Here is a 15,526-nt window from a genome sequence, read left to right as displayed (position 1 = left end):
GATCGCGCAAAATTGATTTATTTAAAACAATTTTTCCGGAAAAAGAGTTGGTTTTTTTTTCCCCTTCATTAGTGATCTGAATTCCACCGAAAGTCTCGCCTCTCATGCTAAAATGAGTTGCATTGCTGGTGCTGGACGCTGGTGGTACCGTGGTAGTAGTAAGTAATACTCTGTCATTACTTAATCATTCTTCCCTCTTCTAATTGCACCAAGGAGTGAAGTAGGCACGTATTAAATTACATACCCCTTTTCAGCAAAGATGAACCCAAGTAATATAATAATTGAAGAGTATAAAAAGAAAGCAAAGTACTCCTACTTTTATTTTTTATATATAAAAAATTTTGAGTCTGCTAAATTAGTGAGCTGTGCTATGAGCTTCTTTTGTTCATAAAACAAATTCCCCTCACATGGTTTCTCCTGCTATCCCATAAATCTCACTACCCTTACAAATATTCTCCTTTCTTCATCCATACTTTTTTTTTAAAACATTCATACATCAAACATTTCTTCGTCTTCAGTCTGACTATCAATCTATAACCTTGAAACAAAAAAAATATGAAGGAATAACTATTACAGATGATGAGGAGATGAGGGCAACATCTATACTTCTATATTTCTCCATTTTCTTCTTTACTATAATACACAACTCTTTTAGCCTTACTTCAGATGGTACTATCCTCCTTTCTTTCAAATCCTCCATACTAAATGACCCTTTACACGTCCTAGACTCATGGAACATCTACGATGAGACGCCATGTTTTTGGCATGGCGTCTCTTGTAGTGCTTTTAATTTTACGTTATTAGGTCCGAGCGATGCTCCTCGTGTTATAGGAGTGTCCCTTCCTAGTAGTCAACTTTTAGGATCATTACCTATTGAATTTGGACTTTTAGACCATCTTCAAACACTTAATTTATCTTTTAACTCTATCAATGGCTCAATTCCTAACTCGATATTTAGCTTACCTGATCTTCGTGTTTTTGATGTGTCGGATAATTTAATCTCCGGTGAAGTTGTGGAGTCTATTGGAGGGTTACGTAGTTTGGAAGTGTTTGACGTTTCCGAAAATGCCCTTGATGGGAATATTCCGAGGAATCTTGGAACATTAAGAAATTTAAGTATGGTTTCTTTTAAAGGAAATTATATTTCCGGAAGTATTCCGGGTGGGTTCAACCGGGTTCGGTTCATGGATTTATCGTCCAATTTATTAAACGGTTCACTACCCGTTGATTTTGGTGGAGAGAAAATACAGTATTTGAATATTTCATATAACCGGATTTCCGGCGATATTTCTCCGGTTTTCGGTAATAAAATACCAGAAAATGCGACTTTGGATTTTTCTTTTAATAATTTAACGGGTGAAATTCCGGATTCCAATGTGTTTCTTTCTCAGGAGAGAGAATCCTTCGCCGGTAATCCGGATCTTTGTGGGCCCCCATCAAGAAGCCCATGTCCAATCCCTTCAAGCCCAACAGGGCTTCCGGTGGACTCTTTTCAGCCCATTCCACCTCCCGCCATAGCCGCCATTCCTAAAAGCTTTGCAAGCTCTCCAGAGAATAATAACCCAGTGGGCCCCCATGAAAGCCCACCAAAGAAAAGTCATGGGCTTCAACCACATATAATTGCTGCCATAGTAGTTGGTGATTTAACAGGTATTGCAATATTAGTCATGATTTTTCTCTACGCTTGTAAGAGAAAAAGTAGTAATAAAAATAATAATAATAATAATATTACTACTAGTGGCAAAACTGTAAATACAAAAAGTCCAGCTTCTGTAGCAACACCTGCAAGAGGAGGAAGAAGATCAGATGATTATTTATCATCAACTTCAATTTCATCTTCATCATCAGAGTCTAAAGGTATAGGTAAATGGTCTTGTTTAAGAAAAGAAAAAAGCGACAGCGACGACGATGAAGGCGACGAAGAAAGCGCGTCAGAGGAGAGAGAAAATGAGCGTAGAGATCATCATCAGCAGCAAGGGCAGCTAGTAACTGTTGATGGAGGAGGAGGAGAAACAAAAGCGTTGGAGTTAGAAACGCTTTTAAAAGCGTCAGCTTATATTTTAGGCGCAAGTGGTACAAGTATAATGTATAAGGCTGTTTTAGAAGACGGCACCGTTTTAGCAGTTAGAAGAGTTGGGGAATCTAATAGTGTTGAGAAGTTTAAGGATTTTGAAGGTAATGTTCGAGCAATTGCTAAGTTGGTCCATCAAAATTTGGTTAAGATTCGGGGTTTTTACTGGAGTTTTGATGAAAAGTTGATGATTTATGAGTATGTTTCTAATGGCAGCCTTGCTAACGTCCGTTACAGTAAGTACTACACTTCTCACTTTTATTTTTGTTTGTTCTGCTCATTTTTTGGTAATGCATCATGCATGGTCGCGAGTATTGTGTACGGCATTCGTGATTCATATGGATAAAAATAAATAATGTATGGTCGCAAATTTTTTAAATCTAATTCTGATCATAATGCATCTTTGAGTTTTTTTACCCCGCTTTTGTTTCTAAAGTAAATCTTTTATAAGAAATGATCATTGAGATATTTTATAAATAATTAGTATTCGATAAAACTTCTTATTGGATAAATAAAAGAACGAAAGATTAATTATATTCTTCATTTAAAAGTTACTTCAAAAACATTGCTTCAAACATTAAAAGTTAATAAGAGTAATGAATATTGAACATGCATTTTCATAACACCAATTACTTGTAATAGTATTAAAAATTGTGTACGAGTTGATCATTGAGTGTTTTGTTAGTGATATCCATCAAAAAAGAAATATAATATCAAATTTTGGTTTTTAAAGTTTTCTAATTGAAATTTCTTGATTTGTCATAAAATATTGTTAAGATTATTACAATGAATACATACATCTAGCTAATAAGTGGGTTATAACAATGTGGTATAAAGATTGGAAGAAACAAAATAACTCCAAGATGTGAACAACTCGAGGGAGCTAAAAAGTCCATATTTGTGACTTACTTTTTCATAACAATCACAAAGATCAGTTGTCCTCTCAAAAAAAAATCACATAGATCAATGGAGTATGTAATCAATATAGTCCGTATACCTCCTTACAGTCAAAGAGTGGAACTTTCAAATCAAGGCTTACTTAAACCATATAGTCAATTACTAAGACATTGAAGCTTAGTACTCCTTCTGTTTTAAAATATAAGGCATTCACGCTTTATGAAAATTTACTTTGACCATAAATATCTCTCAAATACGATAAATAAAAATTATAACTTTAATTTGTCATGAAAAATACTATAATAATATTATTTTTTAAAATTTGAAAGTAATTAACAGACAAAATCTATACTAATATATTAAAAGGCGTGCGTAAACCAGAAACGGTGCCACGTGGCGTTCTCCCTAGGGAGTTTTAGTTCATGTAATCCATGTACAATGAAAAAATTAGAAATTGCATAGTATAGGATTTGATCCCGTGACCTCAAGTTCATGTACTAAAGTTTTAACCACTAGACCAAGTTGTATTTGGTGCTATCATATCAAAGTACAATATTAATAAATGAAAATTTTCTTACCCGGGGCATAACTCGGGCCTAATAACTAGTTCAATCTCAAACCTCGTGTCTTGTATTGTGAATCGAGGGAGTAATTCTTATGTGGGTAATAATTGTTTTCATTATTGGAACTGAGTTTTTCTTTTGACCCTTTTTGTAGTCTACGTTATAGAGTTAGGTCATGTTATTATTTTCATGTTGTATGGATCTATCATTATGTCGTGTAAGCACTTTGAGCCACTTTAAGCGTACGGACTTTAGTTGACCCTATGTTGTGTGTGAACTAATGTTGATTAGAGTGTTTACCCTTCATCATTGTTCATATTTTGCTCTTGATCGTACGTCTAAGTACCTCCAAAATCATCCTAGAGAACACCTCTCGTCTTCGCCAATGCTTAAGTCAGATTCAAAAGCCGAAAGAGTAAGATATAAATAAGCGCCTTCGGAACATTAGATAAAATAACTAAAATGAAAATAAACATTAATTATACTAATTGACGCGTAATTTGGCTCTGTTTGGAAAGCATTTCAGGTGACTTAAATGATAAGGTGCTACAATTTTAAGTCACCTTATATGATTAGTGGTGTTTGGTGGAGGAACTTAAATAAAATTTAAGTCCAAAATTTGACTGAAATTGAGTTGGAGTAAAATATAGCTTCTGAGATCAAGTGTTGAATTTTTTTTTTTTATTATTATTTTCTTTTTATCTTTTTAAGCCTAAAAATATATTTTCTTTTTATGTTTTTAAGTCTAAAAAGATATTTCAGCTACAGTCATAAATAATATTACCAAATAGGTTATGCAATCAGCTAGCTTATCAGTTTCAGCACTTTAACAGTTTCAGCTGCTACCTGATAGTTTCAACCACCTTATCACTTTCTGCTCCATTTCAGTCAGTTTTGCCAAATATAACCTTAGAATCCATTCCAAGATTTATACTATTTCAAGAAATATATTTAGTGTTTATCCCTCGTCAGGAAGTATATTCTACTCGCATTCAGGAATAACTAGTTATTAGACTCGGGTTATGCCACGGGTAAGAAAAATTTCATTTATTAATATTGTACTTTGATATGATAACACTAAATACTACTTGGTCTAGTGGTTAAAACTTTAGTACATGAACTTGAGGTCATGGGATCAAAACCTATAGTATACACCACGTGGCACGGTTCCTGGATTACGCACGCCTTTTAATATATTACTATAGATATAGATATTGTTTAAGTAGAGGGGGGAACCGGGCCAGGAATGATAAAAGAGGGCCATTGCAATCGATTCGAGGGAAAAACATGGGGTGGTGGAGTAGTTGTAACGGAAGCCTTACATAAATATAAATGCTTAGAATACTCATATTTATTGTGCCAAGTGTTAACTCTTACGTGTACATCAGTACATACAGTTAGTTGCCTGCAGTTTAATTTGCTTCACACTCACCCTCGATGCATTTGCAATTTTTAGGTTCACACTTCACTGCAACATTTTTTTTAGGGGATGGGTGGGGGGAAATGATAGATATATATGTTTGTAGGTCATGTCAATTTGACTTAACAGGGTGGTCCTTAAAAATTAACTCCTTATGTTTACATGCATTATGCATGTACCAAATTTGCAACAAAATAAATAAATAGCATTAAATACTAATATAACTTGCTGGTTTCATTAAGTACCCAAAAAAAATTGTTGGTTTCATATATACCACATTTATTTACTCTATTACTGTCAAATTTGGTGAAACAAACTCAAACTTCCTCTTTTTCTTGAAAAAAAAACCTAGGACTATCTACACAATTTTCTGTGCATAATGTTAATTAGGTAGAAGCTAATTGCCGCTCCGGAGGCACTAAATAAAAAATATATTGTTTTACTTCATTACTCATATTTTTATTAAATAATATAATAATGTTAATTTCAATACAATGCATTTAAATGCTTTGTATAGGAATTAAAGGTTTTTTCCTTTCCTATTAAAAAACAATAAATATTTTGCATTAAAATTACATATTATTCTATTATTTGTATAAATATGAGTAATTAAGTAGAAAAATATATTTTTTTTCTAGCGTCCCGGGGTGTTCGTTAGCGGGATCTTTCAAATAATTAACAGATGTGTAATTGTAACCAAAACTAGATGACTAGTAGTGGATAGTTTGTCAGGAAAGAAAGGAAGTAAATAGTACAATATTTCTGTGCTCTCACAGTATTTTATTTGTTTTGATGCAAAATTACCCTAGGGAAAAAAATGGAAACCTACCTCTAAAACTAGAAAAAGTCAGCCTGAGTTTACAGTAAAGTCTGAGAAGATTGGATTGATAGAGTATTCACCGGTCTTACCTTATGAGTTAGGAATGCTGATTGATATTATGATATGATTGTACTTTATGGATTCTCTAACTTGATCAATGTGTGATTACTATGCTCTAGAAACTATTTGTCTTTAATTAATTAATTAATTGACTCGCCCTTGAGAGTTGAGAATGGAAAAGGTGCACCCAAGTTGACTTAAATATTACTCCATTGACTTTTTATTTTATTAGAAGACTCAAGTTTTAGCTATGCTGACTCATCCCTTAGGTTGTTCTAGAACTATTAATTTCTGGAAAAGTTAGATTATGGAGTACCAGATAGTTGGAAGCTTATGGGAATTTCATAATTTTAATAATGTAATCACGAATAGCAGTTTATTATTAGACGTGGTGAAATTGAAAGTTTCCTCTATTGTCTAGTACCCGTAAATTTTTTAATTTTGACGTTATTGATATTAAATATTTATTACTAATATATACTCCATCCGTTTCCTAAAGATCGAGAAAGAGGTTAAGATAAATAAACAAATAAAAAGGGGTTAAAGTAGGAGAGATAAAGGGAGTAAATTGAATTAATAATGATATGATTGTGACATGAGAGGGTAAATAGGGAAATTTGTTTTGCCAAATAAGGAATAAAGCAAAAGAGGGAAGATCTTTTGGAAACACCCTTAAACGGAAAGAGGGAAGATTTTTAGGAAACGGAGGGAGTATTCGTGAGAAGTTGGTATTTGAAAATTAAGTATTTGAAGCTCTATAACATTTGAGTTTATTTTTGTAAGAGATCGCCTACTTTCAAATTAAAATTAGGCAATGGTAAGTCCAATATTAAAAAGAGAATTAGCTCAATAGTGATTAAGTTAGTTTCTTTCGGTGACTAGTTTATTGACTAGGTCTACTTTTATATTAAAATTAGACCGTCTCTTTTAATAATTTTTGATAACATTTTATGTGTAATAAATTTTTTGTTTTTATTATTTAGTAAATAGATATAATTCTACCGTTTTGAGAGAAGTGGAACATTTTATTTCTATGTGAGAGCTTCTTATTAGTAGAGTTTCACTTATTTCATAACAGATGAAATATTAAAAGGAGTGAATGTATAGAAGTCCAACTAAAACAAGTGTCTGGAAGGAGTACGTTGGGATTGTTTGGCAATTGGTTGTTGGATGTTTTAGTTGGTTCGTTTGACTGGCTGGAAGCATTGACTATATGTATTGGCTGTTCAAGCCAGCTGTTCGCGAAAGTGTTTGGTAGAATTAGTTGTGGGCTATTTCTTAGAGAGTTTGTGGGCCAATAAGCCAAAAGCCAATCCAAAAAGCTACTCCAGACAGCTTTTTAGCCAACCAAAAAATCAATAACCAAACACCTTTTTTAGCTGTTTGATCAAATTGAAAAGCCTAAAGCCAAAGAAAAAGCCGTTGAGTATGTGATAATGTGAACTAATCAATGACTTTGATCAAAAAATTGCAGGAAAAACAGGGTCTTCACCGTGTCACATACCATGGGGTGTTCGGCTGAAAATAGCGAAAGGGGTAGCCCGTGGGCTAAATTATATCCATGAAAAGAAGCACGTACATGGTAACCTCAAGCCTAACAACATACTCCTTGACGCAGATATGGAGCCGAAGATTAGTGATTTTGGGCTTGAAAAACTTACTACGGGTAAATTTGGGTATATACCCGGCGGATCAACACGTCATTTTGGTAGCAAAAGATCCACAGCTTCAAGGGACAGTTTCCAAGACATCTCATTAGGTGCTACTCCAAGCCCAAGTGGTAGCTCAATTGGGTGTGTCTCACCTTACCATCCACCCGAATCATTACGAAGCCTAAAGCCGAGTGCAAAATGGGATGTGTACTCGTTTGGGGTGGTATTACTCGAATTACTAACCGGAAAGGTTGTAATATCAGATGAACTTGGCCCTCCCGTTTTAGCCGGGTTGGCAGTTGGGTTAGAGGATCGGACACGGATGCTTAAGATGGCGGACCCTACAATTCGAGGTGATTTAGAAGGTAAAGAGGAGGCTTTATTAAGTTGTTTAAAGTTAGGGTATAATTGTATTTCACATGTTCCACAAAAGAGACCCTCAATGAAAGAAGTGCTCCACGTTCTAGAAAAGATAGCAACTTCACCTTCAACACCATCATCATCATCATCATACTATCATGGTCCCTAGATTTATATTTGCTACTAATGTATGGCTGACCTCACTTGATCCATACCAAAGCATTGTAGATTATTATTAAGAGATAAATTAAAAGAGTTACGTTGTATGTATGATTGACTTACAGGTTGTACTTTTTTTCTTTTTCCTCTTTGCTTTTTGTTCATCTTTTCAGATAGTTTTTTTTTTTAATGATTTGCATTTCTATTCTATCAATTAGTGGAGTTGTTTGTGATGTAACTGTCTTTCTTTTGGCCGTTGGCTAGCAACATTACTAGATCGTGTTGCGTGATGCAACTCATCATTTTTTTTAATTTCTTCTCCTAGGCTCCTAACTACCTCGCTTATTCCTTGTACAGAAAATCATGTTTTTAATTATTTTGTTGAATATCCTAATGCTCAGAATTACTAGTGGAATATTCTTTGGCCCACTGGCTGATTCCAAATATAACATGTTTTATGAACCCATTAATATGTTGTTATTAAAATCAGGGGAATTCTTATCGTACACCCGAGTGTATCATGCTTATGGTGTACCTAAAACTATTTTTGTTGTTCATTGTTTATTTGAAACCTCTAATCACATAGGTAGAGTTTCAAATGATTAAATGAGTAAAAAATGACATTAGGTGTATCATGCACATGGTACACTCGGATGTATGATGAATGCACTCTTGAAATCAGTTTACAAAAAATGAGCTGGACTAATTAGTAAAAAAAATCTCTAAAGGTAAAACTATAAAGCAGGGGATTGAATTTCGTCTAAATCAATATCTTGTGATTATATTATTACACACCTGAAAAGGGCTTTCTCATTCCTTCTTCCAAGCTAACTTGAGTATTGAATATGGCTTTCTCGAACATAGTAAAACTAGCTTACGAGTGCTACTGCGAGTTTTAATACCACTTCTCGATGATCTAACTCCTCTTCCTTCACGAATACAAATACAACTCTTCGGTATTTAATTCTTATCCAAAACCGCTACTCAAAGCATCTTATTAGAACTCGATACTCAATATAAGAGAAAAATGGTATTCCTCTCAGTTTCGAAAAACTGATAGCTAAAGTAAATAGATCGTGTTCACGTTTGGTCTTGTATCAATTAAATGTATGATAATTGTATAAGCAAACTAGATCAATCTAATCAAGTCAGTCTTTGGGTTGATTTATAATCTTGTCGCACCGGCTTAAGAGTTTTCTCAATAATTTCGTATTCATGTCATATTGGCTTTGATCAAAATACTATGGGGGTGTTTCGCAATTTGAGTTTTGGAGGAAAAATATAGTTTTGAACCACTTTTAGAGTTTTGACTAGTCAAAAACTCTAAAAGGGGTGTTTGGTAAAAAAGAGCTTTAAAGAGAGTTGGAATAAAAACTCTCAAACAAAATGTCTATAAGAACCAGAGCAAACTCAACAAATTTTAGTCCTTTGATCCAAGAACGGCCCAAACTCAAAACCATCGTCTTAATTCTTAAGGTAGCCCAAACTCAAAATAAAATCTAAAACATCAAATACAAATACAAACGCATTCCATGTTTCCATCGCAGTTGTAGTCTAACACTACTATCCCGCCCAAATTTCATCATTCAAATATCCTCTCTCTCTCATACAATCTTCAGAGAACGCAGATAGAAGAAATTAATCGGAGAAATCTGAAATGGCGACGAAGATAGGAATGATGGATTCTGCGTATTTCGTTGGAAGATCGGAGATTCTGGCTTGGATTAACTCAACGCTCCAACTCAATCTCTCTAAAGTCGAAGAGGTAACTGCTTATTTTTCTTTATCCGTCTTTATTTTCAATTTGATTATCTTCTACTGCAAATTTCTAGAAAATTTCGCCGAAAATTTCAATTGAAATTCAAATTGTCAATCTGTGAAAAATTAGGCGTGCAGTGGAGCAGTTCATTGTCAGCTGATGGATGCGGCACATTCAGGGATTGTGCCGATGCATAAGGTGAATTTTGAGGCGAAGAATGAGTATGATATGATTCAGAACTACAAAGTTCTTCAAGACGTTTTCAATAAGCTCAAAATCTCCAAGGTTTTGCCTCTCTATTGCTTTTTTCTCGAGAAATTAGGGTTTATTCGTTTAACTAATTACTTTTTTATTTTTTTTTTATTTTTTTTTTTGTGATGTTCAGAATATAGAAGTGAATAAGCTCATTAAGGGAAGAGCATTGGATAATCTAGAGTTCCTTCAGTGGATGAAGCGCTACTGCGATTCCGTCCACAGCAGCAACATGTAAATATAATTTTGCAGTCATTTTTTCTGCATTTTACTGTGATTTTGAAGTTTGGACTGATTGAAGTTAATAACCACCAGATTTTGATTAAATTGATCTGCATTTGATTTGTTATTTGAGTCCGCTAGAAACCTGATTGCTTGGAAAATGCAATTTGCTAGTGTTATGGCTAATCTTATGAAATGATTATGCGTGAAATTGAATGAACTCAGTTACAATATTATTGGCCACATTCAATTTTCGTATGTTTAATTTTGGTGCCATTGATGTATTAAATCATATATTCATCTACACTGGAAATGGTGTGCTCAATTCTTCTTTATGATTACTTGTATACTTCTTTTATATCATTTTTATGGATATGTAGTGATAGCCATTTGTCGTCAAAAAGAATATGAAAAAATTCTCAAGTTTGGCCTATGGTTTTGAGTCGAATGGAGTATCATACCAAGGTCTGCAAGTTTTGGTTATCATGTTACTCTTTGCATGGTATCATGTTCCTTTAAGAGTTTAAGTTGAAGGAAATTGTGTGATGGTGGAGGTGTGATTTTTTGATGTTTTATTTTTGCTAAACTAATTGTTTGTTTATGTTCAATATGCATCAGCTATGATTTTCTCACAGTAGCTATCAGTTCACGACTCAGGACACCGTTTGATGTCAAACCTTTGTGGCTTTTCTTGAATCCTACAGTATATGATTGTTCACTTTAGAAAATTGATTAGCTAATAATGTCTGCTTGTATCATCCGCGTCTGCTTTAATGGCTGTTTTTAGATATCAAGATTGCACTAGTCTCGTGGTCAGTGGTCACAAGAGTGTTGCCAATTAGTCATCTCTGTACATAGTGTATTCATTTTTGTGCTTCTAATGTACTGTCATGAAGTTGTTGTTGCACAATAACTTGTGCAATCCTTTTAATTAACTTTTCGTATCCCTTTTGTCTGTTAGTTACAATCCTCTAGAAAGAAGAGAAGCTTGTAAGGGAGGAAAGGAAACTGGCAAGAGAACTGCTGCTTCACATGCTTCGACCAAATCCTCAACAGCAGCAACCAAGTCTCACCCAACTCAGAGCTCTCGGAAGGCTGATGTCTCTTCTGTGAATTCTGCAAATCAAGCTGCTAAAGCTCAACCTGTTTCCAATCAAGGGGTTGTATATGATGAACAGGTACGTAGCTTGTACAGTTCACTAAGACCTTTTGTCTGGGATTGAGTTTTTTGCCTATTCCCAAGGGCTCTGTGTTCTGGATGGAAAATGATTTTCGTTGAAATAACAATTTCCAAGGACAAACACAATTTTGAAATAGTTTTACATTGTTTTCTACCTTACAAAAGTTCATGACGATGGGAAAACAAAACTGGATGGGAAGAAAAAATAGGAAAGTAAGAAATAGGACAGAAAATGTGGAGTTTTTTCCTCTTAAGAGCAAATGTTTTTTCATTCTTGGAAAACCTTTTTCTCCCCTTACCGAGTATAGCAAAGCAAAAGGAGAAAACAACTTTCCCAGAATAATATATTGTACTCTAGAAGTAATATATTTTGAGCTGAGCAAATGTTATGCAGATCACTGAGTTGAAGCTGTCCGTTGATAGTCTTGAGAAGGAGAGGGATTTCTACTTCGCAAAGCTGAGAGACATTGAGATATTATGCCAATATCCTGCGATTGAACATCAACCTGTAAATCAAACTCCTTTTGAGTCAATTCGCAAAGATTATACTCTTCCTATGTCAACAAACCTAAAGACTAAGCACCCTATTGTTTGCCGTTCCAGGTTGTTGAAGCTATACAGAAGATTTTGTATGCTGTTGATGATAATGCATCAGTGCTAGAAGAAGCTCAAGCTTTGCTAGCTCAAAAGCACGTTAAGTCATCGAGTCCAACTGCTGAGGAGTCAGAGGACGGTTTGAAGGTTGACACACTTAAGAGAAAGACCATTGACAACTTGGATGTGGAGGTTGCTGCCAGTACAACTTTGTCTCCAAGGCAAAGACTCTCAGATGTTTCAGATGTGCATCAAAGTGGATCACCGTTGTTGACCTGCTAGATCATTGCTCCACTGCTGGTTCGAGCCCTATCATTATTTGTCAAATTTGATATACGAATGGATTTTCCGGTACATAATACAAGTGGACATACAGATATATCTGAGAGTTCATATTTTTTTGCTTTGCTGGAGCTTTCTGAACTGCTCCTCGCTTTCTTAGTATTCTTCCTAAGACCATCAGAAATGCGTCGATTTGTCGCTTATGTGTAAGATATAGTCCTCATATAGTATCTGTATCGTTTTTTATGAATCAATTGGACCCTATGTAGTGAATCTTAAAAACTTTCAATCTCATTAAGATGTTTCTGACGTCTTATAAATTTCTTTAGCTTGCTTCTCATAGTCTCAGCTTCTTTTCTCCTTTTTTTTTTTTTTTTGAGGGGAAACAAGTAGTGCATTAATTAATCCAGGGACAAAACGTCCATCAGTACATAAGGATACACAACCCTAGGGCAATGAGATTCCCACCGTTGTTCATAACCAAATGGCACTACTTTGGCAAGGTGACGAGCTACATAATTCCCATCCCGCCTTACATGCGAAAAATTAATAACAATAAACCACGAGCAAAGATTAACAATATCGCCAAGAATAGCATCCAAGTCCGAGTGAAACAAAGCTACCGAGGATAAACGAGACACGAGCACCTGGGCATCTGATTCAATAACCACCTCCTTCAACCCATGATTCTTCGCCCAAAGAATAACCATGTATATTGCTTTGGCTTCAGCTACATCGGTTGGCCACCATGGCCTGGTTCTACGAACAACCGAGAAAAGAACACCCCCCTTATTATCGCGAGCAAACCGCACCCAAACCAACCCACCCTTCATCACTCAAGGAAGCATTCGCATTTACCTTCACCAACCCGCCTGGAGGGGCGCACCATTTGTTAGGGCTAGGCGTGGCCTGCTTTCGTGAGCCTGCGTAGATCCGGTCTGCATAGGAGGCGTGTTCCTCAACTTGTCGAGCAACTCGCTGAGCAATCACTTCGAGGGGTGTGCGAATATTCTCGAAAACAAACTTGTTCCTTTCACTCCATAAATTCCAAGCTAGGAAGCAACCGCGCTGCACCATTTTAGCGTCCAACTCGCCCCAACTGACCAAAAGCTCACAGAAATCAGTGTCTTCTCCGTCACCCAACAACGCCGCACATCCACAATCCACCCAGATTTGGCGGACCCGCTCACTGCCCATCAACGCATGGAACGCAATTTCATCACTGCAGCGGCACCAAGGATAAGGCGCCTCCTCAATGATGTGGCGAGCTTTAAGAGCCGCACGTATAGGTAAAGAATGGGTGCACAACCGCCACATGAAATGTGGAGCCTTTGGAGAAATCTTGTTAGAGTATATTTCGTATATATTGTATATCTCTCCTTTAGCTAGAATATATTTAGTTTCCATAGATAGCTAATTAGTAGGCTGATTTGTAGCCTAACTTATCTCTTGTATATTGTCATATAACGTTGACTTTGTTAATGGAAATCCTCAAGGAATTACATTCCCACATGGTATCAGCCAAATACACGATCCTAGCCGTACCCTAGCTTTCCTCATCTTCTACAAGGAGATATACAATATATACAAAATATACTCTAACACTGACAACTATGGCTTTTGAAGCTATTTTGTATAATACATTACACAGACTAATTGGCCTAAACTCAGAAACAACAGCTTCTTTTCTCCTGGTGTATAGTATTTGCTAAATAAAAGGTTTTCCTGATTTGCGCGAATGCAATTTTTCTTTTCTAAATTTATCTCATATCAAACTTTTGAAGAGTGGATAAGAAACAACATATTCCCTTGTTCACAAGTCCCCCTAAAATTCTGCTCCCAAAGAGTGGCCACTATAGCAGGACAGAAGATTAGCTATAAACAGAAAGCTCTATATAACCCACATTTTGACATCTTCATCACCTTTTCATCCACCTGATCATTTCCCCATATCAATAACTTCAAAATCCAGAATGGTATGTTTTTGCGTCTCATGAATCATGATCATAGTTATAATCCTATCCATGAAATTGCTCTTTTCTTAGGTTGCGTTTGGTTTTCCTTCACTGATTACTTGCTCGAAAATTTAGAGAGAAAAAGGGGAAATAGAGGAGAGAAGAGGATAGGAAGAAAAACTGTGACCTTAGCATTACGTTCAATATTTTCTATCGTTGGAAAAACATATTTCAGCTTAAGAATTTATTTTCATCCTCTTACATACCAAACAGAGGAAAATTGGAAAATTAATTTTCATGGAACATAATTATACTCAAACACAACCTTACTCATAATTTTTTATTTTTAAGCACTTTAAGATATAAATCTAATAGTGCTAACAACATTTTTTGTTTTGTTTTTGTGTTTATGTTTATGAACAGAGTTCTCACCAGATGAATAGAGCAAAACATTCAGAAGAAGTAAAAGTGGAGACAATTGATCAAAGAGAATCTGCAGGGCAAGGACAACAACAAAGGGATATTGAAGTGATTCACCAAAGTCACCAATCTGGAAAACCTGCAACCAGTGGCAGTGTATTGACAGGCGCCGCAGTTGCTGTCGTTAACACTCTCCAGTCTGCCAAAAACGCCATTTCTGATAGTAATAAGCACTAGTGCAAATCCTCACAATGTAGGGAAAGTCGTGACTCATGCATATATGAATGTCATTCTTTTTATTGAACATGGAGATGTTCCAAACATCTTATGTACTTGTTCTTGTAATACTATATAAAGGTATAATTTTGTATAGATTGGCAAATTTCTTTGATGGACTTCCATAGATGTAAGATTTTACAAAACTTTTTGTCATCCAAGGTCTTCCAATCCATGGACTATAGCTGTATAGATTTATCCAATTTCTCTTGCATAATAATAGAATATGTATTCTTTTTCCTATATTTTTTTTCTCATGTTGTTCTAATTAATTACAGGATTTCTTGTAAGGCTATTTCATAATTTATTTACGTATTCCCGTAGTAGTTTTTTTTTAAAAAATAAGGTAAGTTGAAATTCCTTTAAAATATGGGAAATTTGGTGATCACTCTTGCAAAAAATGAGGCTCGTTCTAGGACCTTTGTTATCAAAGGTGAGGCCAACACTACTAGGTTACCACCTATTACTCTTATATATTTACCTTATTAGCTATAAAGATCACTAAATAGTGTTTACTCTTTGGTACTGGAAGTTTTGGAAGGAAAAGGCATTCCCAATGGTCTCAATGATACGTTCATTGCGTT

General features: G+C 35.2%; 3 protein-coding genes across 3 annotated transcripts; all 3 read left to right on the top strand.

Moving 5' to 3' along the window:
* The first annotated feature begins 279 nt into the window (after positions 1-279).
* Positions 280-8,405, top strand: LOC104894886 (probable LRR receptor-like serine/threonine-protein kinase At4g37250). Its single transcript, XM_010681241.4, has 2 exons — positions 280-2,307; positions 7,306-8,405. Exons 1-2 carry the CDS (start codon positions 588-590, stop codon positions 8,010-8,012), a joined length of 2,427 nt encoding a protein of 808 aa, XP_010679543.2. The 5' UTR covers positions 280-587; the 3' UTR covers positions 8,013-8,405.
* A 1,048-nt stretch (positions 8,406-9,453) lies between these two features.
* On the top strand, positions 9,454-12,626 carry LOC104894885 (microtubule-associated protein RP/EB family member 1C). Its single transcript, XM_010681240.4, has 6 exons — positions 9,454-9,767; positions 9,891-10,046; positions 10,147-10,247; positions 11,197-11,413; positions 11,810-11,923; positions 12,019-12,626. The coding sequence occupies exons 1-6, from the start codon at positions 9,660-9,662 to the stop codon at positions 12,289-12,291; spliced, it is 969 nt and encodes a 322-aa protein (XP_010679542.1). The 5' UTR covers positions 9,454-9,659; the 3' UTR covers positions 12,292-12,626.
* Positions 12,627-13,911: 1,285 nt separating this feature from the next.
* LOC104894884 (hypothetical protein) lies at positions 13,912-15,108 on the top strand. The gene is made up of 2 exons (XM_010681239.4): positions 13,912-14,267; positions 14,670-15,108. The coding sequence occupies exons 1-2, from the start codon at positions 14,265-14,267 to the stop codon at positions 14,901-14,903; spliced, it is 237 nt and encodes a 78-aa protein (XP_010679541.1). The 5' UTR covers positions 13,912-14,264; the 3' UTR covers positions 14,904-15,108.
* Positions 15,109-15,526: the final 418 nt, after the last annotated feature.

Source organism: Beta vulgaris, chromosome 6, assembly GCF_026745355.1.
Source record: "Beta vulgaris subsp. vulgaris cultivar EL10 chromosome 6, EL10.2, whole genome shotgun sequence".
Taxonomy (NCBI): domain Eukaryota; kingdom Viridiplantae; phylum Streptophyta; class Magnoliopsida; order Caryophyllales; family Amaranthaceae; genus Beta; species Beta vulgaris.
Note: the sequence above shows the minus strand (reverse complement) of the source record. Positions and strands in the feature narration are given on the sequence as shown.

Bases quoted from the DNA above. Each gene is read 5' to 3' on its own strand.
- LOC104894886 (XM_010681241.4), top strand. From the start codon at position 588: ATGAGGGCAACATCTATACTTCTATATTTCTCCATTTTCTTCTTTACT. The intron at 2,308-7,305 runs GTAAGTACTACA...AAAAAATTGCAG, and splicing joins CCTTGCTAACGTCCGTTACA to GAAAAACAGGGTCTTCACCG.
- LOC104894885 (XM_010681240.4), top strand. From the start codon at position 9,660: ATGGCGACGAAGATAGGAATGATGGATTCTGCGTATTTCGTTGGAAGA. The intron at 10,047-10,146 runs GTTTTGCCTCTC...TGTGATGTTCAG, and splicing joins ATAAGCTCAAAATCTCCAAG to AATATAGAAGTGAATAAGCT. The intron at 11,414-11,809 runs GTACGTAGCTTG...AATGTTATGCAG, and splicing joins GGGTTGTATATGATGAACAG to ATCACTGAGTTGAAGCTGTC.